We start from the raw sequence: 22423 nt of genomic DNA on the forward strand, positions 1-22423 counted from the left end.
GAAGCTGTCACTGTAATTGGTACTGAGCTTCTGGGTTGTAAAATCCACACCAGGACCCTTTCCTCCAGCTCTGCTGACTCTAAGGTTGATTCTTATCCCGACTGCTTATTTTTAGCAGCTTAAGTAAGGCAGGGGATGAAGAAAGCTATCTAGTAGAATATTCTGAATTTTATCTTTACAAGACACCCAAATCCCGAAGAAGCGGTGGCTTCTGGGACTCTCTTTATCTCTCTCACCATATCTGCCACTATCTGAGAAGTCCCATCTCCGTTGTCTCATCTCCCTAAATGACCACAGAGGTCTCACCATTCCACCCTTAGCTTTACTGTGCATGCCCTTTCTTATTCACACGGGGGCCAGAGATGTGCAGCACAGATCTGACAACGTGGTCTCTCGGCTACATAAAATTGTGGTTTCCCAGCATCATGTCAATGCACCCCACACTCTTCCCTGAATCCTGCCACGCCCTCCTTCATCTGAGCTGCCTTTGGTCCATTTCAGTTCCACTCGAGTCGCCCGCTTTGTCTGTATACTCTAGTCTAGGGGCCATTCACTTCTTCTCCCTGGACATTTTCACTGGCTGCTCCCCGCACCTTGCAACAATAAGGCCAAAGCTTTATGCATGCGCAACTTCTCACCTTCTTTACACAGGGAGCTCAGGATTGACTGAGGCTCCCAGCAGATATGAAGTGACACCTTTTATCATAATTGATTTACAAATCCAGCTTGTTGCCAGATATGCTGACACTCCCTAAAATAACTGTATTTGCCCACATCTCTATTTGTTATTGTTGTTTATACATTTAATTGTCTCTGATCCACCTTATCTGTCTATGCTGAGCTTCAGGACTAAATCTCCAATGAACATGTAAATGTGCAGACCTTATGGAGTGAGCCTATATCTCAAGGACTCCAGGAAAGACTGACAAGGTACCTGGGAGGGGCAACCTGGCCTTGCACTTTAGTACCATCGAGGCTACAGTGCCTAAGTAACAACTCTTGATCCCTGCTCTGCTGCGGGATTTATTTCTTAGTGAGCCGCCAGGCACAGCTCAACTCCAGCAGCCTTACTCCGGAGGCACACAACAAGGTTCCACTGTGCCACCTTGTGTCCTGACTTCCCATGACAACAAGCTTGCTTCTCAGAGCTCAAACCTACTGTAAGCTGCCAGCCCCAGGAAATTCATATGTTCTCAGAGATTTTTTTTCCCCAGTCTGAGATAGGAGACCTTCTTATCTTTGCTTATGAAACAAACTTTCACTACAACAGGAGTCACAAGGTTCCAAATGGCTCCCATTCTCTGGCATATGCGTGCTAATGGGAAGATGGGCAGTTGCTTTCTGCAGGCCAAACCATGCATCTCCATAAAGGCCTAAGAGCCTGAGGAGGGTGTTAGTTTCTCTTACGTCACAATGTTTGTTTTGTTTTTTTTTTAAATAGGAAGGCACGTTTCTGATGCCTTTTGTAAGGATATGGTGATTTCTTTTGACTTTATTATAAGACTACTTAACACCAAATCAAACTTTAAGAAGTCTCATATAGCACAGGCTGTGGTTTATAACAGCAAGACAATTCCATGACACAGTCCGCCATGGCACTGCATTACCCAAAGAGTCTGCAAGTCAGACCTAAAGAAGCCACTTACACAGGGGTCAGGCTTTCCAAAGAGCAAAGGATGTATCATGCGAAGCCCATTTGTGTCCCCTGGAGATATTAAATGTCTTCAAAATCCTCTCGGTGAAACAGTATCTACGTGAGCTAAGTGACTGTAGTTACTGAGCCGGGAAGGAGGCGTTTCCTGGCTCTGTCAATTTCTAAAGAGTTCTAGGGTCGGGGGAGGAGCTGACACTTTGTCCAGCCAGTCACCACTTAAGTGAACTTACAGGTGGAATGTAGGCGTCGGCTTCAGTCCACACAGCCAATAGACGCAGGCCCTCCCCAGGTGAGTCTCATTACAAACTTTTACAGGTCAAGTGTGTTTAAGATGCAGGAAAGGTCCAGGACCGGTGAGGCCACTGAATGGAATCTGCTAGCCAGGGAAAAGCAAGAGAAGGGAGCACTACGTGTGTGGCAGGGAAGAGGAAGTGCGCTGGAAGCACAAGTCACGCTCACAGCGGTGGGTGAAGGCCGAGGACCCCTTGCTTCTCGCCTTGCCTGTCTAAAGTTAGCTCTTTCCTGTTGTTTTTCTTGGCAAATCAGGCTAAAAGTTAATGTGGATGGGAGAGCTTAATGTCAGCAAGCACTGGGAAACAATTTTAAAGGGTGTCATAAAGTTTCTGTGACTGCTTTTATTCTTTTAAAACAAAACAAAAACCAACCAAACACAAAACAACAACAACAACCACACCAAAAACCGAAGGCAAAAACACCATCCATGGGTATTGTGGAAATCCTCAAGCACACAGAAAGTGCTCAGCTCATTCCGTGTTTCCCTTCTGCTTGCGGATTTGACAAGCTCTGGGTGATCCCTCCAACTGTAAGAGGGCAGAACTACATGAAAGGGCTTTCTCAATAAATGTCATAGTAAGTAAGGGGCGGCACACAAAAGAGTAACAAATGTAACCATGGCCTGGGACTCTGCCTCCCCTTAAATTAAGGGGCCCTGGAAGCAGCAGTCATGGGAGGAAGAGTGCCTTGGCCATCCCCACACATTCTCCTATCCTAGACTCTTCTTGGGGGCCTCTTCCCTACTGCAGGGCTCTTTCACAAACCAGCACATTTTTGTAAAACAGAATTGAGCAACTGAACATAAGTTGCCAGTTCCTTACTTTGCAAATTGAGAATGTCTTCAGAACGACTTAAAAAGGAGGCCAAAGGCACTGAGCTATCTCACTGGAGACTTCACCCGGAAGTCCCCTATTCGGTGCTGCTGAGTTTCTTCTGTTCACCGCAGCCAAAAGAACATGCCAATCACCTTGCCCCTCTTCCTGATCTCCAACTGCAGACAATTAAGTCAAAAGTCCAGAGTGACAGCACATCTCCAAGAGTGCTACCCCCTCTCCCTTTGCAAGCATCATCCACTCAGACAAAGCAAGGGCTCTAAGGCAGAACCTCCCACCTCCAGTGCACCAAAGCGTGTGACAAACCAGTGTCAGTCCCATCTTGGTTACAACATAAGAGAGTGCCCTTCTACCCAGATTTCAGATAACAACATGGAAGTTCAGAAACACTGCCTAAGGCTGGCCCAGGCTATGCTTGCCCCACCAGCGAGTGGCAGCCATGACAAGGGGCCAGAACAGGCCAAACCATTACTTCTCTTACTGAGTAGTTACAAGAGAAAACTAAGGAGAGACTAAGAAATTAAGTACCTTCTGCCCAAGTTCAACAACAATAACAGATAACGGGGAAATTGAATTCTTTGCATTTTAAAGAGCAGGACAGAGAAACTGCCACAAGCAAACACAAATGGGTCTCAAAGGGATTCAGAACATGGGTCCCACAATTGACTGTCCTAGAGGAGACAGGAGTCCCTCACACCCGCAGACAGTCGTTGTTATAACTGGGGGACGGATGTGTTATGGCATCCAGGCCTCACTTGAAACCAGCCTTTTCCCTCCTTCAGCCTCCCAGGATGTTAGTAAAAGTTGCTTTATCAGAGCAGACTAATTCCACAAACACAGAATTTCATTAATTTCATGGGCAGTGTTGCTATTTTTAATGTAGTCATCTGTCACTTTGGTAGGTGGCATGCACTGCAAAAATCACTAGAGAACATAATCCACTTTTAAATTTAGAAACAACAACAAAAAGTCTATGAGAGAACAGACTTAATTCTAACTATCTCCAAATGATTTTTCAAATACAGACTAGTGTTCATGCCAACGATAGGGAAGTCTCTTTAAATATAGCCTTTGCAGGGTTAATCATGCCGGGATTGATGACCATACGGAGCAACAAACTAGAAGCCTGACTAAAAACCCTGGTGTTGCCTGAGGCCAGCAGATCACTGAGATGGGCTTCTCTCACTGCAGCGCCTTCTACTGGGCTCTAGTGGAATGTTCTAGCATCTGCTAAGCTGTTACTGGAAACAGGATCTTCTGAGCAATCTTTCTTCAAAGATGGAGATGACAAAATAGTAACACAGAATCATTTACGGCTAATCATTTAGGCAGCGAGTGTCCTAGAACTGAAGTAGGCATGCGACAGTATGAAAACAGACGTGAGTAAGCGCACTTTACATGTCAGCATCCATGGGAGATGAGCTTGGTTCTGAAGTGTGCTGGGTCCATTAGAGTAGCATTTATTACATGTGGCAAGAGCAAAAGAACATAGGGAAATTGTGAAACACAAGAAAGATTAATGAGGAATGGAAAACAAACCTAGGTAACAACTTGGCACGGAAAAAGCACATTTGATGTTGCCGGGAGGAAGCTCACACTTGTAAGGAGACATTGCTATTTTTGAAGATACTAAAGATTCTACTAATAAGAATTGTAAAGACGTATGTTCACAGATAGGGGCTGTGATTAATATCTGAGCATGATTATAAAAACAAACACTCAGCAAGTCTGAGAACACGTTTGCACCTGTCGGGGATGCCGGAGGATCAGGAAGTGTTTCAGCAGTCTCCCCACCCTGTCATTTATAACCTCTGTTCTTTTTTTCCTCAAGTATTGAAAATAGATTTTTTTCTCACGTTATACATTCTGATTATGGTTTCCCCTCCATCTATTCCTCCTAGTTCCTCCCTACCTCCCTTCTCATCTGGATCCACACCATTTCTGTCTCTCATTGGAAAAGAAAAAGAGGCTTCTAAGGGATAATGTACTCAAATAGAGTAAGATAAAACCAAAACTGACACATCAAAATCTAACAGAACAAACAGAAGGAAAAGAGCCCCCCCCCAAAAAAAGGCACAAGAAACAAGAGACCCACACCTTCACACACTCAGGAATTCCATAAAAACACTAAACTGGAAGCAATCAGACGCAGAGGACCTGCTGCAGACCCATGCAGGCCCTCTTTCCAGTAAAATATTAATTAATGCAATATGGTACTAACACGTGTGAGGTTTACCTTGACAGAATAGAGAAAAGATTATCCCACAGGGCAAACTTCCTCACACAAGTGATGTGGAAACTTGAGGGTTCTTTGGAAAGTCAGATGGAGTTTGGCTGGGGCACAGGCGTGAAGGAGTGTTTTCCTGAGGTGGACACAGGTGAAGGACTAAGAAGACTCGTGAAGGAATGTTTCACTGAAGCAGACACAGAGGAGAGGATGTTCTGCTAAAGCAAACGCTTGAAAGGACACGTGATGAAGGATTCTTTGCTAATAACTCCCATGTATTGGTCCACCTTACATTGCATAGTTGAGCTGCATGTCAGGATTCCTTGGCTTCGGGCTGATTGGATGCATGTGCTAAGGCAAGCTAGATGTTGAGGCAAGACCTATGCTGAGGCAAGGCATAAGGAGGACACATGATGTTTGGAGGCTATAAATGGGACTCCATCGAGTGACAGAGACAGTGCTGGTTCAGCTAGCTGTGCAATGTTTGGGGGTCTTGATTCTCACTGATCTTCACATCCCTGAGAGAGGCACAGCCCAGAACTTCTCCTGGTGTTCCTATTGGTCCCTCCTGCCGACTGGAGCTGAGGCTGAGGCCTGGCTGTCTCTCCTAAGTCATGTCACCGCTGTTGCTAACCCAACTTTACCGAGCTGGACTGCTGGTGTATTCTTGAAATGTTTGTGAGTAGACAGGTCCACTTCCCCCATATCCTTTCTTTTCCATTACCTTTGGTGGGTGGTGGGCCAGAAGGACGGTTAAAGCAAACATTTAAGAACCATCATTAAAAATAGGATTTGAAAAAATTAAAATTACACATAATAGCTTCAAAATCAGAAACAGGAAGGTACCTCTGTTGTGGATGAGCCTGGTGCTGCTCTTGTGAACCAATCCCCTAATGAATAAAGAAGTCAAACACTGAGCGAGTAGGAGGGACTTCCAGGTTGTATGGAGAAAGAGAGAAGGCAGGAGAGAGTGAGGCTTTTATTTATTTATTTATTTTTTGGAGGGGAGGACAAGATATAGCTCCCAGTTTTAATGGCGGATCTGTTAGGATTCACCACCGGAGGATTTAGATTTAATAAGGCTTGTTGAAGAGAGAAAGGTACGGCAGCAAAGCATGGGTTAGCCTGAGGTGCACCACATAGGTTGTGGGGCTTTTGCAGCATGGGGTTGTCCTGGTAGCGACCTGCTAGTGGGATCTCCGGGCCAGAGAGTCTCCACGAGATAAAAACAGGTAGGCCATTGCCCGCCAGTGTGTTTTTTAATATTTCCGGCAACAGTACCTCATCCTTTAATGAGGAGGAAGGAACTACCACTATGGTTTCCTCTTCGTCTATACTATATACTTTATATATATATATATATATATATATATATATATGAGAGAACTTCTAAAGTTACTGGTAACAGTCTTCATCTCGAACAAAGTAAAGGGGTAGAAAAAAAACCTATGGGAGAAAAAGTACACTCGTATTGAGTTTTTGTTAATACAAATTATATTAATGAAGAGACAACAACAAAGCCACTCCCTGGGGTTTTGAGATGGTGACACTGTACTAAGAAATACTAGGTAGTAGACCATAGCTGGTCTCTATGCCATCTACTACATCCATCCATTGCCCCTCCCCATTAGTGTCTTCATGTGTGCTGTTATGGGCTACCTGTAGACTATAGACAGGCAATATGCAAGAGTGAAGCCAGATATAAGAGGAAATGATACAACAGGCCCATGGCATCCTGGAACTGATGTTAAAATTAAGCTAAATGTATTTAAATGTTAAATTCTTCAGAGATTGCTGAAAAGTAGATGAGCCGTCTACTGCTCACAAACCACCTATTCCCAGCTCCATGTCCTTCCTAGACGTCAAAGCTTCAGTTCCGAAGTTCTCATCACTTATCATCCAAGGGATATCTGGCAACGTTGTTGTCAGGCAGGTATGCAACTGACATCTAACCAGGGATGCTGTTGATCATATACAACGTGGGTGTAGACTTCCAGGAAAGAATTCCAGGTTCGTGTGTCAACTGTGCAACATTAGAGATTCTGCTCTTGCTTCAATCACCCAAACAGACTCCCCAGTCATCTCCTCCCTGATTCACCTTTCATCCAAATCTACAGCACGCAAAGAGAACACATGCCACTCCAGTGAAGCTCATCTCCTGGTCTTGACTCCATTAACTAACTAGGTTAGGCATACTATGTTCTCACTCTTCACATTCCAGACTTGTGTACAAAGAATATCTTCAGTCTTTGATGGGACCAAGGATGGGTTAAATGATAAAAGGCTTATAATAAATATTACTAATATGACAATTACTTTAGGTAGAAAATGAAGGCTGGGGAGATAGCTTAGTCAGTATAGTGCTTGTCTTGTTTGATCTTAAGCACACCTCTAAAATGCCAGACAGGGTGGCATATGCTTGTAGTGCCAGCAGTAGGGAGGCAGAAAGAGGGGGATTTCTAGGGCTTGGTAGCAGGCTGTCCTGTTCTAATCTGAAAGCTCCAGCCTCCCGTGAGATCTTGTCTCAAAACCCAAGGTGAATATCTCCTAAGGAATGATACACAAAGATAAACACTGGCATACATATTCATGTGCACACTTTCACACGTACACACATAACCCATATACATCTAAAAACACATGCACATAAAAATATGCACATGTTTGAGTATTTTACATTCAGGAAAAAAAACAATGATCAACTCTGGTCCATTTTCTACAGTTTACACAGATCCCCATAGACCAGTCTTCCTCCCCTGTGAGAGCTTCACTTCCGCAGAGCACTTTGGCCAGCAGCAAACCCTGGCTTCTCTCCATTCTCCAAATACCAGGTTCCCTGTCTTCTAAGTCATACCCATCAGCTTCCAAGATGTCCCTTCCTAATAAGAAAAACGAAGTGCTCCCCTCCCATGACTCCACGCTCTCTGCTCATCCTTCTTTTGTCTCCTTTACTTTATGACAGAGTTCCTACAGCTTGTCTCAACCTCCAATTCCCTTGCCCTCATTACTCACTCCAGGCTGACTGTCTTCTGAGAACCCCAGTGCAGTGTAGGAGGTTTCCCATGTGCTCCGGAGACCACCCACACCACAGGCAGCACTACACCCTCATGCGTCTCTATTTCCTGATGCCACGACTACTGTGGATGGGCCTGTCTTTACTCCTGGATTCCGAAACACCCAGTTTTAGTTTTCCTATTCCTGTTCCTTTTTCAACCTATTCTATTGCTTCTGGCCCCTTCTGCTCAGCCTGACCATGCAGGGTGATAGGCCCCTGAGGTTTCTGTTTTGGTCCCTTCTTCCTTCGTTTTATTTTGTTCATAATAACCTTAGTCGGTCTGAGGGCTCTAAAGACTGTCTACACATGTGAAGAGTTGTGATAACAAGAAGTACATAACACAGTCCTGTACATGTACATTTATATATATGTTCAGGTGTGCACAAACATGTACACAAAGTTCTATGAGAGAGTCCTTACTTTTCCATAGTGAGGTATATTCTGATAAGTTTATATTCTCTTTCACTTAAAATAAAAATACCAATTATAGCCTAATATATTGATTTCATGGCTAGCAAGGTCATAGCTAACAGTTTGCAGAACACTCATTGATTTAATAATGGTCCATAAATACATATTTCTTCTGCTCTTATTCCAGACTCCAGACAACAGAAGACATTCCTACTGTACTTCTAATAGGATATTTCACAATGAATGTGTCTAAGAAGGAACTCCTGACTCCACAGCACAACTCTGCCCACTCCTCCTCTAGTACAAATCCGAATTCTAGTCTCAGGAAATTCAGGGATCATTTTTAGTTTTTTCCTATTGCCTTTTCCCTCTTTTAACTAGGGTCAAGGAAACTGGAGCCTGTAAGTGTTCTAATCAGCTGTGACTGTCAACTTGGCACAGTCTGAAGTCACCTGAGAATGTCGTCTCAATTGAAAGATCACCCAGATCAGCTTGACATGTGGGCATCAGGTGGGTGACTGGCCTGATTGTTACTTGACGTAGGAAGGCCCATACCACCATCGGCAGCACCGTTCCTAGTGTCGGTCAGTCCCGGACTTTATAGGAAGGTAACTAAGAATGGGTTTGTCAGTGAGCAGCATTCTTCCATGGTTTCTGCGGTGCTCCCTTGCCTGTAAATGAGCTCCCTGGTTATGAGCAGAACATGTGTGGAATAAGAAGGAGGCCTGCCTTGAAGGCCCCACTTGACTTCCTGTTCTGACCTCCCTCCATGATGAGACTGTGGAAGTATAAGCCAAACAAATCCTTTTCTCCCTTAAGTTGCTTTTGGTCTTGGACTTTGTCACAACAGATGAAAACTAGAACAATAAGGCATAACATTTGTTTGTAGAACAGGAACAACCCACCTACTTACATTCTACCTGGTTCAGGGCACATGGGTGGTGAATACAGAGGCTGCAAGACCCAGAAAGCCTAAGACATTTACTAGGTAGTTTTAAACACAAATTTGTCAACCCCTACCTCCAGTTCACCCACTGCATCCTGGTACTCTCCTAACACAGCCCAAGACAAGTTGCCCTTGATCTTAACTCTTGTCGCTCTGAGCTACCAGACCTTGCTCACCCTCAGCAACAGCTCCAGGGGACCTGTTTCTTTCCCTGCCATCCCTAACATTCTCCTTTCTCACACGCTGAGCAGATGATGTGCAAACATTAGTGTAAGCCCATTCCTCCACTGGGCCATACTGAATGCCAGTGTGAACATGACATGCCAAGTCCTGGTCCTGGCACACAGGACCTGACCTCAGTTCTGACTCTTCTTGCTTGTTGTCTCCAGTCACCTTGCCCTCCCTTTCCATTTCTTCCCCCCAAAGAGACAACTAATCACTGTCTTTAACATTCAGAGCCAGCTCTGTAAGTAGCAGCCCAGAATACTAATTTTACTGCTGCAAGCCCAGCCAATGAAATGTTACTATTCTTCCAGAAAAGCACAGGATGCCACTACTTTTTAACGAGGACGATAAATCCTATACATACTTATAATAAATAATACACATACGTTTGGGATATTATATTTACCTTCTTGGGGGAGGGTGAGGGACCGGCTTGTGGGAAAAAATGATTTGTTTGAGGTGTGTCAACCACTCAGCATTAATAAAGGAACAGGGCTGAGGAGATGGCTCAGTTGGAAAGGCCAAGCATGAGACTGAGTTCCATTCCCAGAACTCATAGGAAAAGCCAGACATGGTAGCACATGTTTGTAATCCCAGTTTTGGAAAGGTGGAGACAGGAAGATCCCCAAGGCTCACTGGCTACTGGGCCAAACCTACTCAGATGAACTCTAGGCCCATGAGACAGAAACCGAACTGAACAGCCTCTAAGGAATAACAGCCAAGGGTGACCTCAGTCTGCACATGTGCAAGGGCACAGTGCTCACACACAGTGTCATCCAAAATGAAGAAATAGAGTTCAATTGTTCAATTACATCTGACCCTGCGCATAAATGCTAGAACAAATACGCACTATGCTTAGATTTAAATATTAAGACAAAAACAATTAAAAAGACTAGAATTCAAGACATAAAAATGAGGGACAATTTTTATGCATTATATAATGAAACACAACCAAAATAGACACATTTTTATATTTATCTCCTATCTTGGTATAAGTCATCTCAAATGCAAATGTGACCTAACATTTTATGAAGAATTCCAAAATAAAATCCTTGATGACTTTAAGCCATGGCAATAAACCAAAATAACAACTTCAAACTGAATTACTAATAAAGGCCAGGAGGCTCCTTAATAGCAAACGTGAAAGCCACCCTGCTTAGCACCGTGCAAGTGCAAGAAGTTTGCTAATTTTAACGTGAACAACTTCTAACAGCCTGGAAGGCATCAGGCAACACACTGGATCCAACTAAGGCCTCAACGTCTAATAGTGCTCCAAGCCCCAAACACCCTAAGTAATCTGGGAAGCCGGTTAGAGATACTATGCCCATCAACATACTGAGGAAATGTCAATGGCTTCTTTCTTCGATGGGATTCTGACAAACTGTATGTGGCTTGTAGCTTGGGTGGCAGATCACACGTACTTTATAGGTAATAATTTTAGCTATTATTTATTTTAAAGTTAAGATGTCACTATGTACACCTGACTGGCCTAGGACTGAGAGAGAGATCTACTTCTGTTTCATAAATGCTGGGATTAAAGGCATGTGACACCAATACCTGCAGTACTTTAAATTTTTTTAAAAAAATATTTATTTTATGTGCATGTGTGTCTGAGAGTATGTGTATGCATGCCTGTGTGGTGTGCAGGCCAGAAGAAGGTCTCACATCACATAGAAGTGGAGTTCCAGATGGTTCTGGGCCACTATGTGGGTGTTGCAAAGTAAACCTGGGTGTTCTGCAGGAGCAGCAAGTGCTCTTAGCCAGTGAGCTATAATTCCAGCCTCTGTTCTTTTTTTCTTTCCTTTATTTGTGTGTGCACATATGCATACATGTGTGCTAAAGTGTATGTGAGTATGTAGGTCCCAGGGCAACTTGCAGGGATCGGTTTGTTATTTTCACCATGTGACAAGGGGTTGAACACAGGTTGTCAGGTGTTGGCAGCAAGTGCCTTCAGTGTTAAGTCATCTTCCAGTCCAGTTGAGTATAGTGTGTGTGTGTGTGTGTATACATACACACACACACACACACACACACACACACACATATATCTCTCATGGTTCGTTTGTAGCATCAACTTGACATAGTTAAGAGTTACCTTAGAAGAGGGAATTTTGATTGAAAAACAGCCCAGATAAGACTGGCTTGTAGCCATGCCTGTGGGAAGAATTTTCTTGACTCTTGGCTGATGTGGGAGGGTCCAGCCCACTTTGAGCACTGGCCATCCCTGGTGGTCCTGGGTTGTATAAGAAAGCTAGAGAAATGCCTTATAGAGGGACTGGGTTCAAGTCCTAGCACCCACATAGTGGCTGTAACTTCAGGATCACGGAACCTGATGCCCTCTTCTGACCTCCTCATGTACCTGGCGCTCAAATGATGTGTATGCATACATGCACACAGGCAGAAACAAATAAAATAATCTCATAATATTTAAGAAAGCAAGCAAGTTAGCAGGCTGAGCATGTGTTAGAGGAAGGAAGCAAGCCAGTAAACACTGTTCCTCCATGGCTTCTGCTTGAGTTCTTGTCCTGACTTCTCTCGGTGATGGATGGACCTGGAAGCATAAGCTGAAAAAAAAGCCCTTCCTCTCCAAGATGCTTTTGGTCAGAGTCTTGTCACAGCAACAGAATGAAACTAGACAAACTCATTAAATGTCAGTCCAGTGTTGGAGTGTGAGAGGCACCCCAGACAGACTAGGGCTTTGTAAGAAATCCTTTGAAATCTTGCAAAGGTCATTCCAGGACCTAAAAAAAAAAATCACTCTCAGAATTGTCCTAAGCAGGTCACTCTACAAGTCTTGAGTTCTGTGTATGCAGAGCTCAGAGTGCCACATGAAAAAACTGATTGTATGTGAGCTTTCGGATTTCTACCTTGCATACAGAAGAACTTCACATACTATGAAGCCATCGTCACTATCAGATTCTCTTTTGTTCCAAGGTATAGCATCAAGATAGACGGTGAAATGAAGGGTTTTCAACACCTCACTCTTGGCATGAAATAGCGCCACACACAGTAACACTTTCTGCAATGACTGCTGATAGGACTCACTTGCTTGGTTCTTTGGCTCCTTGGCTTACACATGCTCTTGATAAACAATTCCCAGTCCTGTCTAGCAATCCTGAGAGTACTCGGGCTTCGAAAACAAAGAGATCTGAGTTCAGATCCAGGTGTGGCCACTGTTCTGCTGTGAGGCGTTGGTCCTTTCCTTCAGCTATCTTCAGTAACTACATCTCAGGGAGTTCTGCTAAGGATCGCTGTTTAGGAAGCATGGCCGGGCCGAGCCCTTTTGTTCATTCTTAATAAAACAGAGGTGGGATTTAATAAAGATATGTCCGAATGGCTTAAGCATGGGTGTGGGCTTCTCAAAGAAGACTCATAGAGATTAAGACACACCCAAGTGTAGGTAAAGGTTCTTTATGGAAGAGCCATTAACCCATGTGATTTTCTGAGCGTCTCTCATGTGTCAGGCTCGGTTTCAGGCAATAGGATAAAGTACTGGCTGCGCTCCAGCTCTCATGGAGACCTCACGTAAGCACAAGAAACCTGCTTCTTACCCGAGGAGATACTTTTTGAGGGTTAAGTCATTCAAAGTCTGAAAACATTAACTTGAAGTTTCCAGAAATAAACACTTTATAGGTATTGAATTATAGGCTGTCCAGAATAGCATGATTTTTTTTATCTAATTATTCATTATTATAGGCTATAGCTGGTCTCTTGTGTGCCTCACAAAGTAATCTTCAGTAGAAGTGTGTATATACATGGGGGGTGGGGTGGTGGCTGTCCTTTCAGGCAGCCACTGGGGTTCTTGCAGTGTAAAAGCTAAAGGAGGACACACAGTGTAGCTGCTATACGGAAAGCCCAGAGAGTAGGGCTGGGAGTGATTGATGCTGTTTCACTTTATGTGCATGGTCAGAGTCAGCTTCCTAGATGAAAGGATCTCAGAGCAGAGGCCATAGGATGTGAGGAAGGGGGTCCTGAGATCTATGGGAGAACACAGAATGGGAGAGGGCAAATCACATGGCAGGGCTTGACACAGGACCGTGGCGTTTACACTGGATGCTGGGAAGTCACTTGGATGTGAAGGCCTTGACTTGACTCGAATCCACTCTAGACAGAGCATGGACAGGAGAAGCGTCGAGTCCTCTTATGAGGACAGTACATAAGCTAAGTGCCATAAAGGTGCCTGGCAGAAGCTGAGACGTGCTCTGAGCCTGGAGAGCTAAGAAGGAGTGGGACAGCACCGTAGAGGAGAACAGGTAATAGTAGGATCAAGTCTAGTAGGATCTCACTCTGTGAACACCCCGAGTTCCCCTTCCTGGGGCCCAGCAGCCCAGTGTGAGACATTCAGGCAGTTGAACACTTAAGTGATACAATTTGCCATTCATTCTCCAGTCCAAGACCAGGCAGGGGGCCAAGAGCGATACCTGATTACCCAGTTTAGCTCTCAGGCAGATTGCTGGGGTCCTAATTATGATGGTTTTGCATCATTTCAGGTTGAAGCCACACAGACAAGACAGACAGACACACACAAATGGACAGATACACACACACACAAAGACACACACACATGCTTGATGCTTATGTTAGATACTGCTTGGGCTATTTGGATCAATGATTTAATGGAATAAACATCATCTGAGAATTAAGTAGTATCGATTTGTCTGTGGACTTCAGTCTTATTCATCTACATATGAGACAAATTTCCTAACAACTACGCTAGTGGGATAGTTTCCATACATAAAATACACTCAACAGTTCTGCTACCAGAGTTGCTGTTTTTTTCTTTGCCGCTGCCTCCTCCTCCCCCTTCCCCCCCCCCCCCCCTCTCTCTAAATGCCAAGAGGCATTTAGCATAGTGTTTAAGCACAGTCTCTGGAGCCCAGATTCCTGGGCCAAAACTCAGCCAGGTGTGCAGTCTTGGGAAAATCTGACACTCTTGAGATCTCAACTTCGTGTAAAATCCAGAACTAGTACTGCACCTTTTTCAGAGGGCTCCAAGAATTCTAGGTCAGGTGTATGCTAACCGGTAAGGACAGTGAGGTGCAATGGCACTTTGCAATAGCAAAGTTTATTGTCTGAATTACAAGTCTTCTGCCTGCTCTCAAAACAACCAGGGATCCCCACTTTGCTATATACTTCTCAAATTAGGTAGAATTTCCTTCCATACCAAAAAAAAAAAAAAAACAGGCAAAACAACCCCCCCAACAACAATAACAAAAAAGCCCCAAAACAACTAACCAACCAACCCCAAACCCCTCCACATTCTTTCCTATTGTAGGAGGGAGGCAGTAATGAGTGATTCCATTTCATAGAAGGTCCCACTTGGAGTAAGTCTATGCATGACATTAATTCCATTTTGGTTGCAAAAGTGTGGTGTCACTAGGTTTAACATACTTATGTGCTTGAATGTGTACTGCTGCGCTATGGTAACATGCCTGACCCACACATTACACGCTCAGGCACTCTTTTCATGTCTCATTTTTCCCTAAATGTGTATCGTTGCTCTTTTACAGTAAATATATTAGACTATAAAGCTATATGGGCAATATTTTCCTGTGACTTGTAGATGAAGCCGTCTACCCTAAAGCGCCTGTGGTTGAAGAAGACAAAGACCCCACCCTCTGGGAACCCCAACATTTCATTACCTAAGGATCAGATCCTGAAAAACTTCCTTAGTGGCTTGACAACAGAATTCTGTATATGGTACAGTTCATGCACGCTGTGGAACGGATGTTCCTTCCCTTACGGTCGTGATCACCAGAAGCCAGTGATGACCTCCACCCAGGACAAGGACCTCAGAATAAAGCCACTCCATTCGTTCTCTGAATCGGAAGAATGCAGGCAGTGGGAGCTGCAATGGCTCTGAGGGCAGAGGCACACCTGCTGCTTACTGAAGCTTAGGTGGGAGAGAGGAGGCTACACACTTGATCCTCGGCACCAACAACAGAAAAGCTGTTAGAAAAGAAAATCACTCAAAGGTGAAAATAACTTTTGGCTTTATGAATTTAAAACCCCCTCTCCAGACCACATACACACAGTATATGAGAAGCAATTAAAGCTAGTAGTGGGTCACAGGGGTAGCCTGGTTTCACTCACAACCCTGGCTACTTAACTAATAACCAACAATGGAGCTTCAAAAACAAAACGCGCATGTCAAAACATCACAGGATGATTGTAGGCCTATGAGTTCTGGTTAGAGATCATCTCTTTTTCTCTCTTCTCTTCTCTTCTCTTCTCTTCTCTTCTCTTCTCTTCTCTTCTCTTTTCCCCTCCCCCTCCCTCCTCCTCCTTCTCCTCTTCTTCTCCTCCTCCTCCTCCTCCTCCTCCTCCTCCTCCTCTTCCTCTTTCTCCTCCTCCTCCTCCTCCTCCTCTTCCTCCTCCTCCGTTGTGTGTTAATAAAAAGCCAGCCTCACCCAACTTAAGCAGTTACTTCTGCTACCTGGTATATTAGTACAGCACCATGGAAGGATGGGTCATCCACAGCTACTTCTTATTTATCTACATCTTGCACTTAAGGCAAAGTCACTCTCCTATGTTACATGCTGAAGCACACAGTGCACAGCACTGAGGGCAGAACCAGGCTTCCTCTGGCTCCAACTCCACTGCCTTTCCCCCACAAGGGGATCATTGTTTTCATGAAATGGGAGCTCAAAAGTCAGAACTTTTGTTTGTTTGTTTGTTTGTTTGTTTGTTTAGGATGAAGAAATGAATGCTAAGGCAAGAGGCTGAACTGTAAGAACACAGCTTAACTCAGAGGCCTGTTCACTCCTGACAGCCCCAGTTCAATTCTCTTTCCCACAGATGCCTTCTCTCCTAACCACAGTATACACTCTCCACATGCACCACATACTGCCCAGCTTCCTGAAACAAAACATTCCGTGTCAAGACAAAATTATTTCACAAGGAGAAGCACAGAGGTGTGCATACGCTGAGCAAGCGATGCTCTGTACACTGTGGGGCACAGGTGCTATGCTGACTGCATGTAAAGTGCTCTCCTTAAACATGGAGAACCCTGCATAGGGCAAGCTCTTTAGCACATTAAAATGCTATTAATTAACCATGGTCTAGTATTATTTTCCAAACAAGTCAAGAAAGCCTACAGGCTCACACTGGCGCTGGGAGGCAGACTGCTGACTGCAAATGCTGACACAATTTTAAACCATAACAGAAAGCAAGCACTCTCTGGTCTGGACAGCAGAGGAAGGAGGAGGGAAGGATGTATTTGAGAAGATGGAGACAAGAAGGAGGGTTGTGACTAACAGACAAACCCTAAAGCGGGAGCAACAGCAGGAGTGAGTTCTAGCTGAGAGACTAGGGACATCCTGGTACAATCCAGCCTATGGGTGAGCAACTCTGGTAAAATCCACGCCTGCCACTGGAAACTGACTCCAGAAATTAACAAAAGCTATTCGATCCTCCGCCTGATTTCCCTACTGCTGGGAAGGAGGAAATAGACAGAAAAATATAAAAAGTAAAAGGTAAAATGGAGGAAATCTTGACAAGGACAAATACCAAAAATGAACATGGGTCTTAGGACCGAAAATAGATGCTGCAAGCGTCCAATGCTGCCCCAAAGTAAAACAAACCCATTTTTTAAATCACACTAACTCCATCCCCCCACCATGGATGCCTAAGATCAGAAACGACGCGTGTTTAATGAGTTAATCAATCTGCTTACCAGAAGCTATGACAGAAATGAGATTCATGAGCAGTCAGTGGACTGACCGCTCACTTCCTCATCTCACCCAGCTGCTGTCCTGTTTCTTCATCAAACATCCTCCTTTATTCCCCCCACCTCACAGAGGGATGATTAAATGTCAGCCCCGATGCAAACAACTAGTGTGTGGCACAGCCAAATGTATTTTTATGCTTTTGAGAAAGATTAATAGCAGCTGGCGATGGCCTGCCAACTGCAGATGTACAAACTTCCCATCCTACACATAAATCAAGCACAGGGTATATGGCATACTTTACAGACAGTAGCTGTTACCGTGATTTTAAATTACTCAGGTTGTAGAGTAAACCATGTAGATGTTGACTAATGAGGCAATATATTCTGGATCTTTCCATATGAATGTTATAAAATGTAATAGCATCAACAGAGAGAGTCTCAGGAATTAAGAAAAGATACACTTAGTTAACATCAAGGGGTATATATGTTTCTATAATCAACTCTTGGGTATTTTTGGCAAATTCATTATAATACAGTCCGACTTAGTAGATTGTCACAAAACTATGTTTTTTGGTCTCCTTAAAAGTGAACCTAAGGATAGAAAAGCCAGTAAGTAATATACTCAACAGAAACAAAGGGTCAAATAGGTTAGAGAGGGATATGGGTATAAAATACCCAGTTGGATCAGAGATGCCTGGTGGACCAGTCAAACATGTGAAGAAGTCTGCAAAATCAACTCTGTTAACTTGAGGATAAGTTGGCAAAAGCACTAGACTAGGGTCAGCAGAAACAGAACTAGGGTGAACAATTTGGTTCTACTAGGGCTTGGCACTTTCCTACATCATGATAATGATCAAACGAGAGGTGCATATATGTATGAGAACACTGTGAATCATCAGTCTGTCTATGTGAACCAAGGTCACTTTTAAGAATCAGCTTTCTGGGTATTAAGTGATCAATAAGAGACCTCAGATATACTGGAGTGTTTTGCCAAATTAGTCTGCATAATGTTTGTTGTTGGTTTTAGTTTAGTTTAGTTTTGTTTTTTTAAATTTTAGACAGGTCCTCACTATGTAGCCCTGGCTGTCCTAGAATTTAGTATGTAGACCAGGCTGACCTTGAACTCACAGAGATCCACCTGCCTCTGCCTCTGCCTCTCAAGTGCTGGGATCAAAGGTGTAGGGTAGAAGAATACTGTGTTTCAGATTTCCTCCTATGACCCTAATCACTTTGATCATACAATACCCAGCTTCAAGTGAGCACCTTTGTTGCAAGGAAACCACACTTGATAATTGATCTGCTTTCCAAAGGCTCAAATTTGTTATGCATGGCATGTCACACTGAGGGGGGATCAGCAGAGGCAATCTCAGGTCTCCTGTGAACAACAATCAGCTACAACTAGTTACAAGTTGGAATATCAGGAGTGAGAGACATTTCAATACTGAGTATTTCTTCATGTGAGAGCTGTGAGGAAGGAAGAAAGAAGAAGGAAGCTTAATGCCAAGACTAAGATGATGTGAGTTCTAATCGGCGTCAGGTGTTCTTGATGCTAGGCCTAGGATGTACCTGTAGTTAATTCAGACAGTGAGATAGACAAATTCCTAGGGAGAAATCTTGAGAAACTGGGCCAGAGAAGCACTGTTGTGCGAAAAGGACATTCCAGGCAGAGGGGAGGGGAACGGAAAGGTCCTGAGGCAGGAGAGGACAAAGCCACCATGGCTAAACTCCAGTGGAAGCAGCAGACCAGGAAGAACCGAAGCTGAGAAAGGGAACGCAGGAGGACGTGTGAAGGCTAGGGAGAGACAGGAGCCTTACAAGAGAATTCTTGCTTTTGAGAGACAAAGTCTTACTTCTTTTTAAAAGGCACAGTGATTTGGTTTACAGATCATTCTAATCTTGTGTGCACAAAATATAAACTTTATTGTGAAGTGTGTTCAAAGCAACCAAAAGACATTTGGAAAGTCTTTTAGGAATGTAAGTGAAAGTGACCTAGGTTGGGCATTTAGCCTGGGAGCACAGCACTAAGCCTAGCATGCTGAAGGCCCTGTGTTCAATTGCTAGCGTCTCGAAAAAATAAATCTTTAACTAATTAAAAAAACCAACAACACCTCAAATAGTTGAAGGCTAGTAAGCTAAGCAACACCGCACTTCAGAGTTCGAACGCAGAGAACAAAGTCAGTCTACATACCTCCTCGCTGCACCAACAGTGTGACCTCACTTCCCTTGGGACATTCAATCAGCATATCCACGACTTGATTGTGCGTCAGGGCCTGCACGTTCTTCTTATTCACCTCCACGATAAGATCCCCTTCTTTGAGGCCTCTGCAGCGTGGACTGTCAACAATCTGTTTCACTCTTTGGCCACCCCCACCGGGACTGTCTGCGATCGTAAAGCCAAATCCCATTGGCCCTTTGACTATGTGAACAGTTATTAGCTCTGGCTGGGTGGCTATGGAGGAAGCCAAGGAGACTGTGTCGTTGGGATAACCATGAGAGCTGTTGGAAGCCACATCAGCAGGGCTGCTTGGCCTGGCATCCTTCATGCTGCTGACTTTGCCTGTTTTACTACTGTGGCTCGCTGGTGAATCGTAGGTCTCTTGTCCATTTACAATAATTGGTTCTTTGTCCAAAATGGCCACCGAGGTCACTAAACTTGTATTAGGGTCATCCGGGTCAAAAGGCAATGGATAACCTCTGCAGAGTTCAAGGTCCACACTGGCACCAATGGGAATGGACTGGAAGATTTTCACAACTTGAGCATGTGTGTGTCCCAAAACACAGGTGTCATTCACACTCACAATTACATCCCCTGTACAAAGGAAAAGGTTTCGAGGTCAAAAGATAGCTTCAAAAAAAAAATGTTGCTACAATAACATTCTTCTAATGTTCAGATCGAACAACCCAAGATTCTCACTGGACACACACAGGAGGATTCTTAATCAGTGCATTTTCTGGTGCCTGTCCCACTCCCACTGTTTCATTTCACATCATATTGCAGGTATGGAAAAACTAAAGTTTTACTTTCACCCTCATTTAGGAGAGGCCTTGAAAATTACATGACAGGTCAGTAAGAGAAAAGCGTATGAATTCATCTAAGGTGAGTTTAAATCAAGAAGCCCACAGCAGAAGCAGATGCACACCGGCTTGTTTAAGTTCCTAGCTTGTCTTAGTTCCTAGCTGCTTCTCTACTCCCCCACTCATATCCCACCCATGTGCCCTGCTCTGTGTTCATTCTACCACGTGATGAACATCATCTCTGGGCTGCTGTTCACTTTCGAGGGCCCTGTGTCACATACAACCCATTCTTTTTATTTAAGGAGGCAGTTTCAGAGTCAAGGTCTCATTATGTAGCCCAGGCTGGCCTCCGATTTGTGGTCTTTTTTTTTTTTTCCCACAGCTATCTGAGTGCCACTGTACCTGGTTTTAAACTCAACTCGAATGACCTTGTATGCTTCCCTCTTACTGACCTATCTTTTGTAATGCTAAGACCCATGCGGAACCCTAGTGAGGGTGAAGCACAACTGTAACACATCTGTAACATCGATACCAAGTAGGCGGAGAGAGGGTGAGGACGGGGAATGCGCAAGGCAAAAGCAGACTGCAGGTCTGAACTGCTAATAAAAGTTTTCTTGTAGCACCTAGTGCCACCTCTGGTAAATGACAATATAATAGTCACTGAGAAAACACTGGGGTTTTAAGTTTAGAAATCATGTACTCAAATGGATTGACATTCTTAGTAAACTACTACTTTACTGCACGCATTAGCACCTAACAGGTCCCTAAGGTCAAAGGACTTTCAAAGGTTTTCATCTGCACTGAGGGAGGGATCCGGCTCAGTGCGAGGCGTTTAAAGGACACTTATAAAGGATCATGGTGCTGTCTGCTCTTGCTCCGACACGGGCAGAGGCCTCACCACATGGAACATGCTGTGGCCCTGTGGACTCACCTGTCTCCATCTTGCCATCCAGTGCGGCAGGACCATCGAGGACGAGGCTCTTGATCTGCAGGAACTCATCAGGCTCGTCTCCTCCAACCACCGTGAAGCCAAAGCCTCGGCTGCTTTTCCGTAGCTTCGTGTGAATGAACTTGCCTTTCAGCTCAGAGGGGTTTCTTGTAAAAAAAGGTTTGCCTGGTTTAGATTAGAAAGAGAAAAAGGTAAAGAATTCATCATGAGTAAACCTGAACCAAGGATGCTATGAGACAATAAGGAGACCGCTGTTCATGTACATGGATTGAGGCCTCTGGACATAGATGGGACTCCTGGGGGACAAAGAGATGGCTCAGTAGTTAGGAAAACTTGTTGCTCTTGCGGGGGAACCAAGTTTGGTTTCCAGCACCACGTAAGGTAACTCACACAACTGCTATAACTCCAGCTCCAGGGAATCTGACATGATCTTCTTTTCCCTATAGTCACCTGCACATACACCACACACACGCATGCACACACGCACATTTTAAAGATTCTTCTCTTAATTGCAGGAATGAGGGTGCTTCTGCATAATCCTGTTTAGGAGGTGAGTATCATAGTCATATTGACATACATAGAGAATATCATTCTTTCAAGATAGGGTTTCATGTAGCCCAGGCTAGCCTCCAATCTCTTATATAGAGAAGACTGAACTCTCAATCCTCCTGCCTCCACCACCCAAGAGCTAGGATTACAGGTGTTCAGTACAGGAAGCCCACCTAGTGCTTTAGCATGTTGGGAATTCTCTCAGCTACAGGTCTATCTCAGGCACACCATCATTCAGGTCCAAAAGAAAAGAGAACAAGACAAAGCCAAACCCCCAATCTCAGCCATGTGACATTCTCCCTGAATTTCAGCTGATGAGGTTCCACAGCTACTGCGCTGCCAAAGCCTCCTTAAAGAAAGCAGATGGTCTTCACTTTGTGCCATGGTTTCCTTTTCTATTTTGGAGTGTTTACTATAATGTGCTACCATAGACATGGCTTTTATGTATAGGGCTAACTAGCAGAAACTTTACTTTTTAGCCAAATGGAAGGCTCAAAATAAAAAAAATCATGGATAATACCAGGAAGTACATAATGGCCACAAAGTGTAAGGTGACAAAAATGTATCACTATTTTGAAAATTCAAGGTCATTACTT

At 44.1% G+C, this 22423-nt stretch overlaps 1 protein-coding gene across 50 annotated transcripts in view; it reads right to left on the minus strand.

The window, feature by feature from the left end:
- Magi1 (membrane associated guanylate kinase, WW and PDZ domain containing 1) overlaps nt 1-22423 on the minus strand; it is a 608477-nt gene that overhangs the window by 50479 nt on the left and 535575 nt on the right. For all 50 annotated transcript variants that reach the window (XR_377424.3, NR_104594.1, XM_030255185.1 and 47 more), the window contains 2 exons: nt 21261-21443; nt 19503-20123 (listed from right to left, as the gene is read on the minus strand). Coding sequence is in view for 48 of the 50 variants with exons in the window: in XM_030255185.1 (XP_030111045.1) it covers nt 19503-20123; nt 21261-21443 (804 nt within the window). In the remaining 2 variants the exon portion in view is untranslated. The remainder of the gene's footprint in view (nt 1-19502; nt 20124-21260; nt 21444-22423) is intronic.

The sequence above is a fragment of the Mus musculus genome, chromosome 6 (assembly GCF_000001635.26).
Source record: "Mus musculus strain C57BL/6J chromosome 6, GRCm38.p6 C57BL/6J".
Taxonomy (NCBI): domain Eukaryota; kingdom Metazoa; phylum Chordata; class Mammalia; order Rodentia; family Muridae; genus Mus; species Mus musculus.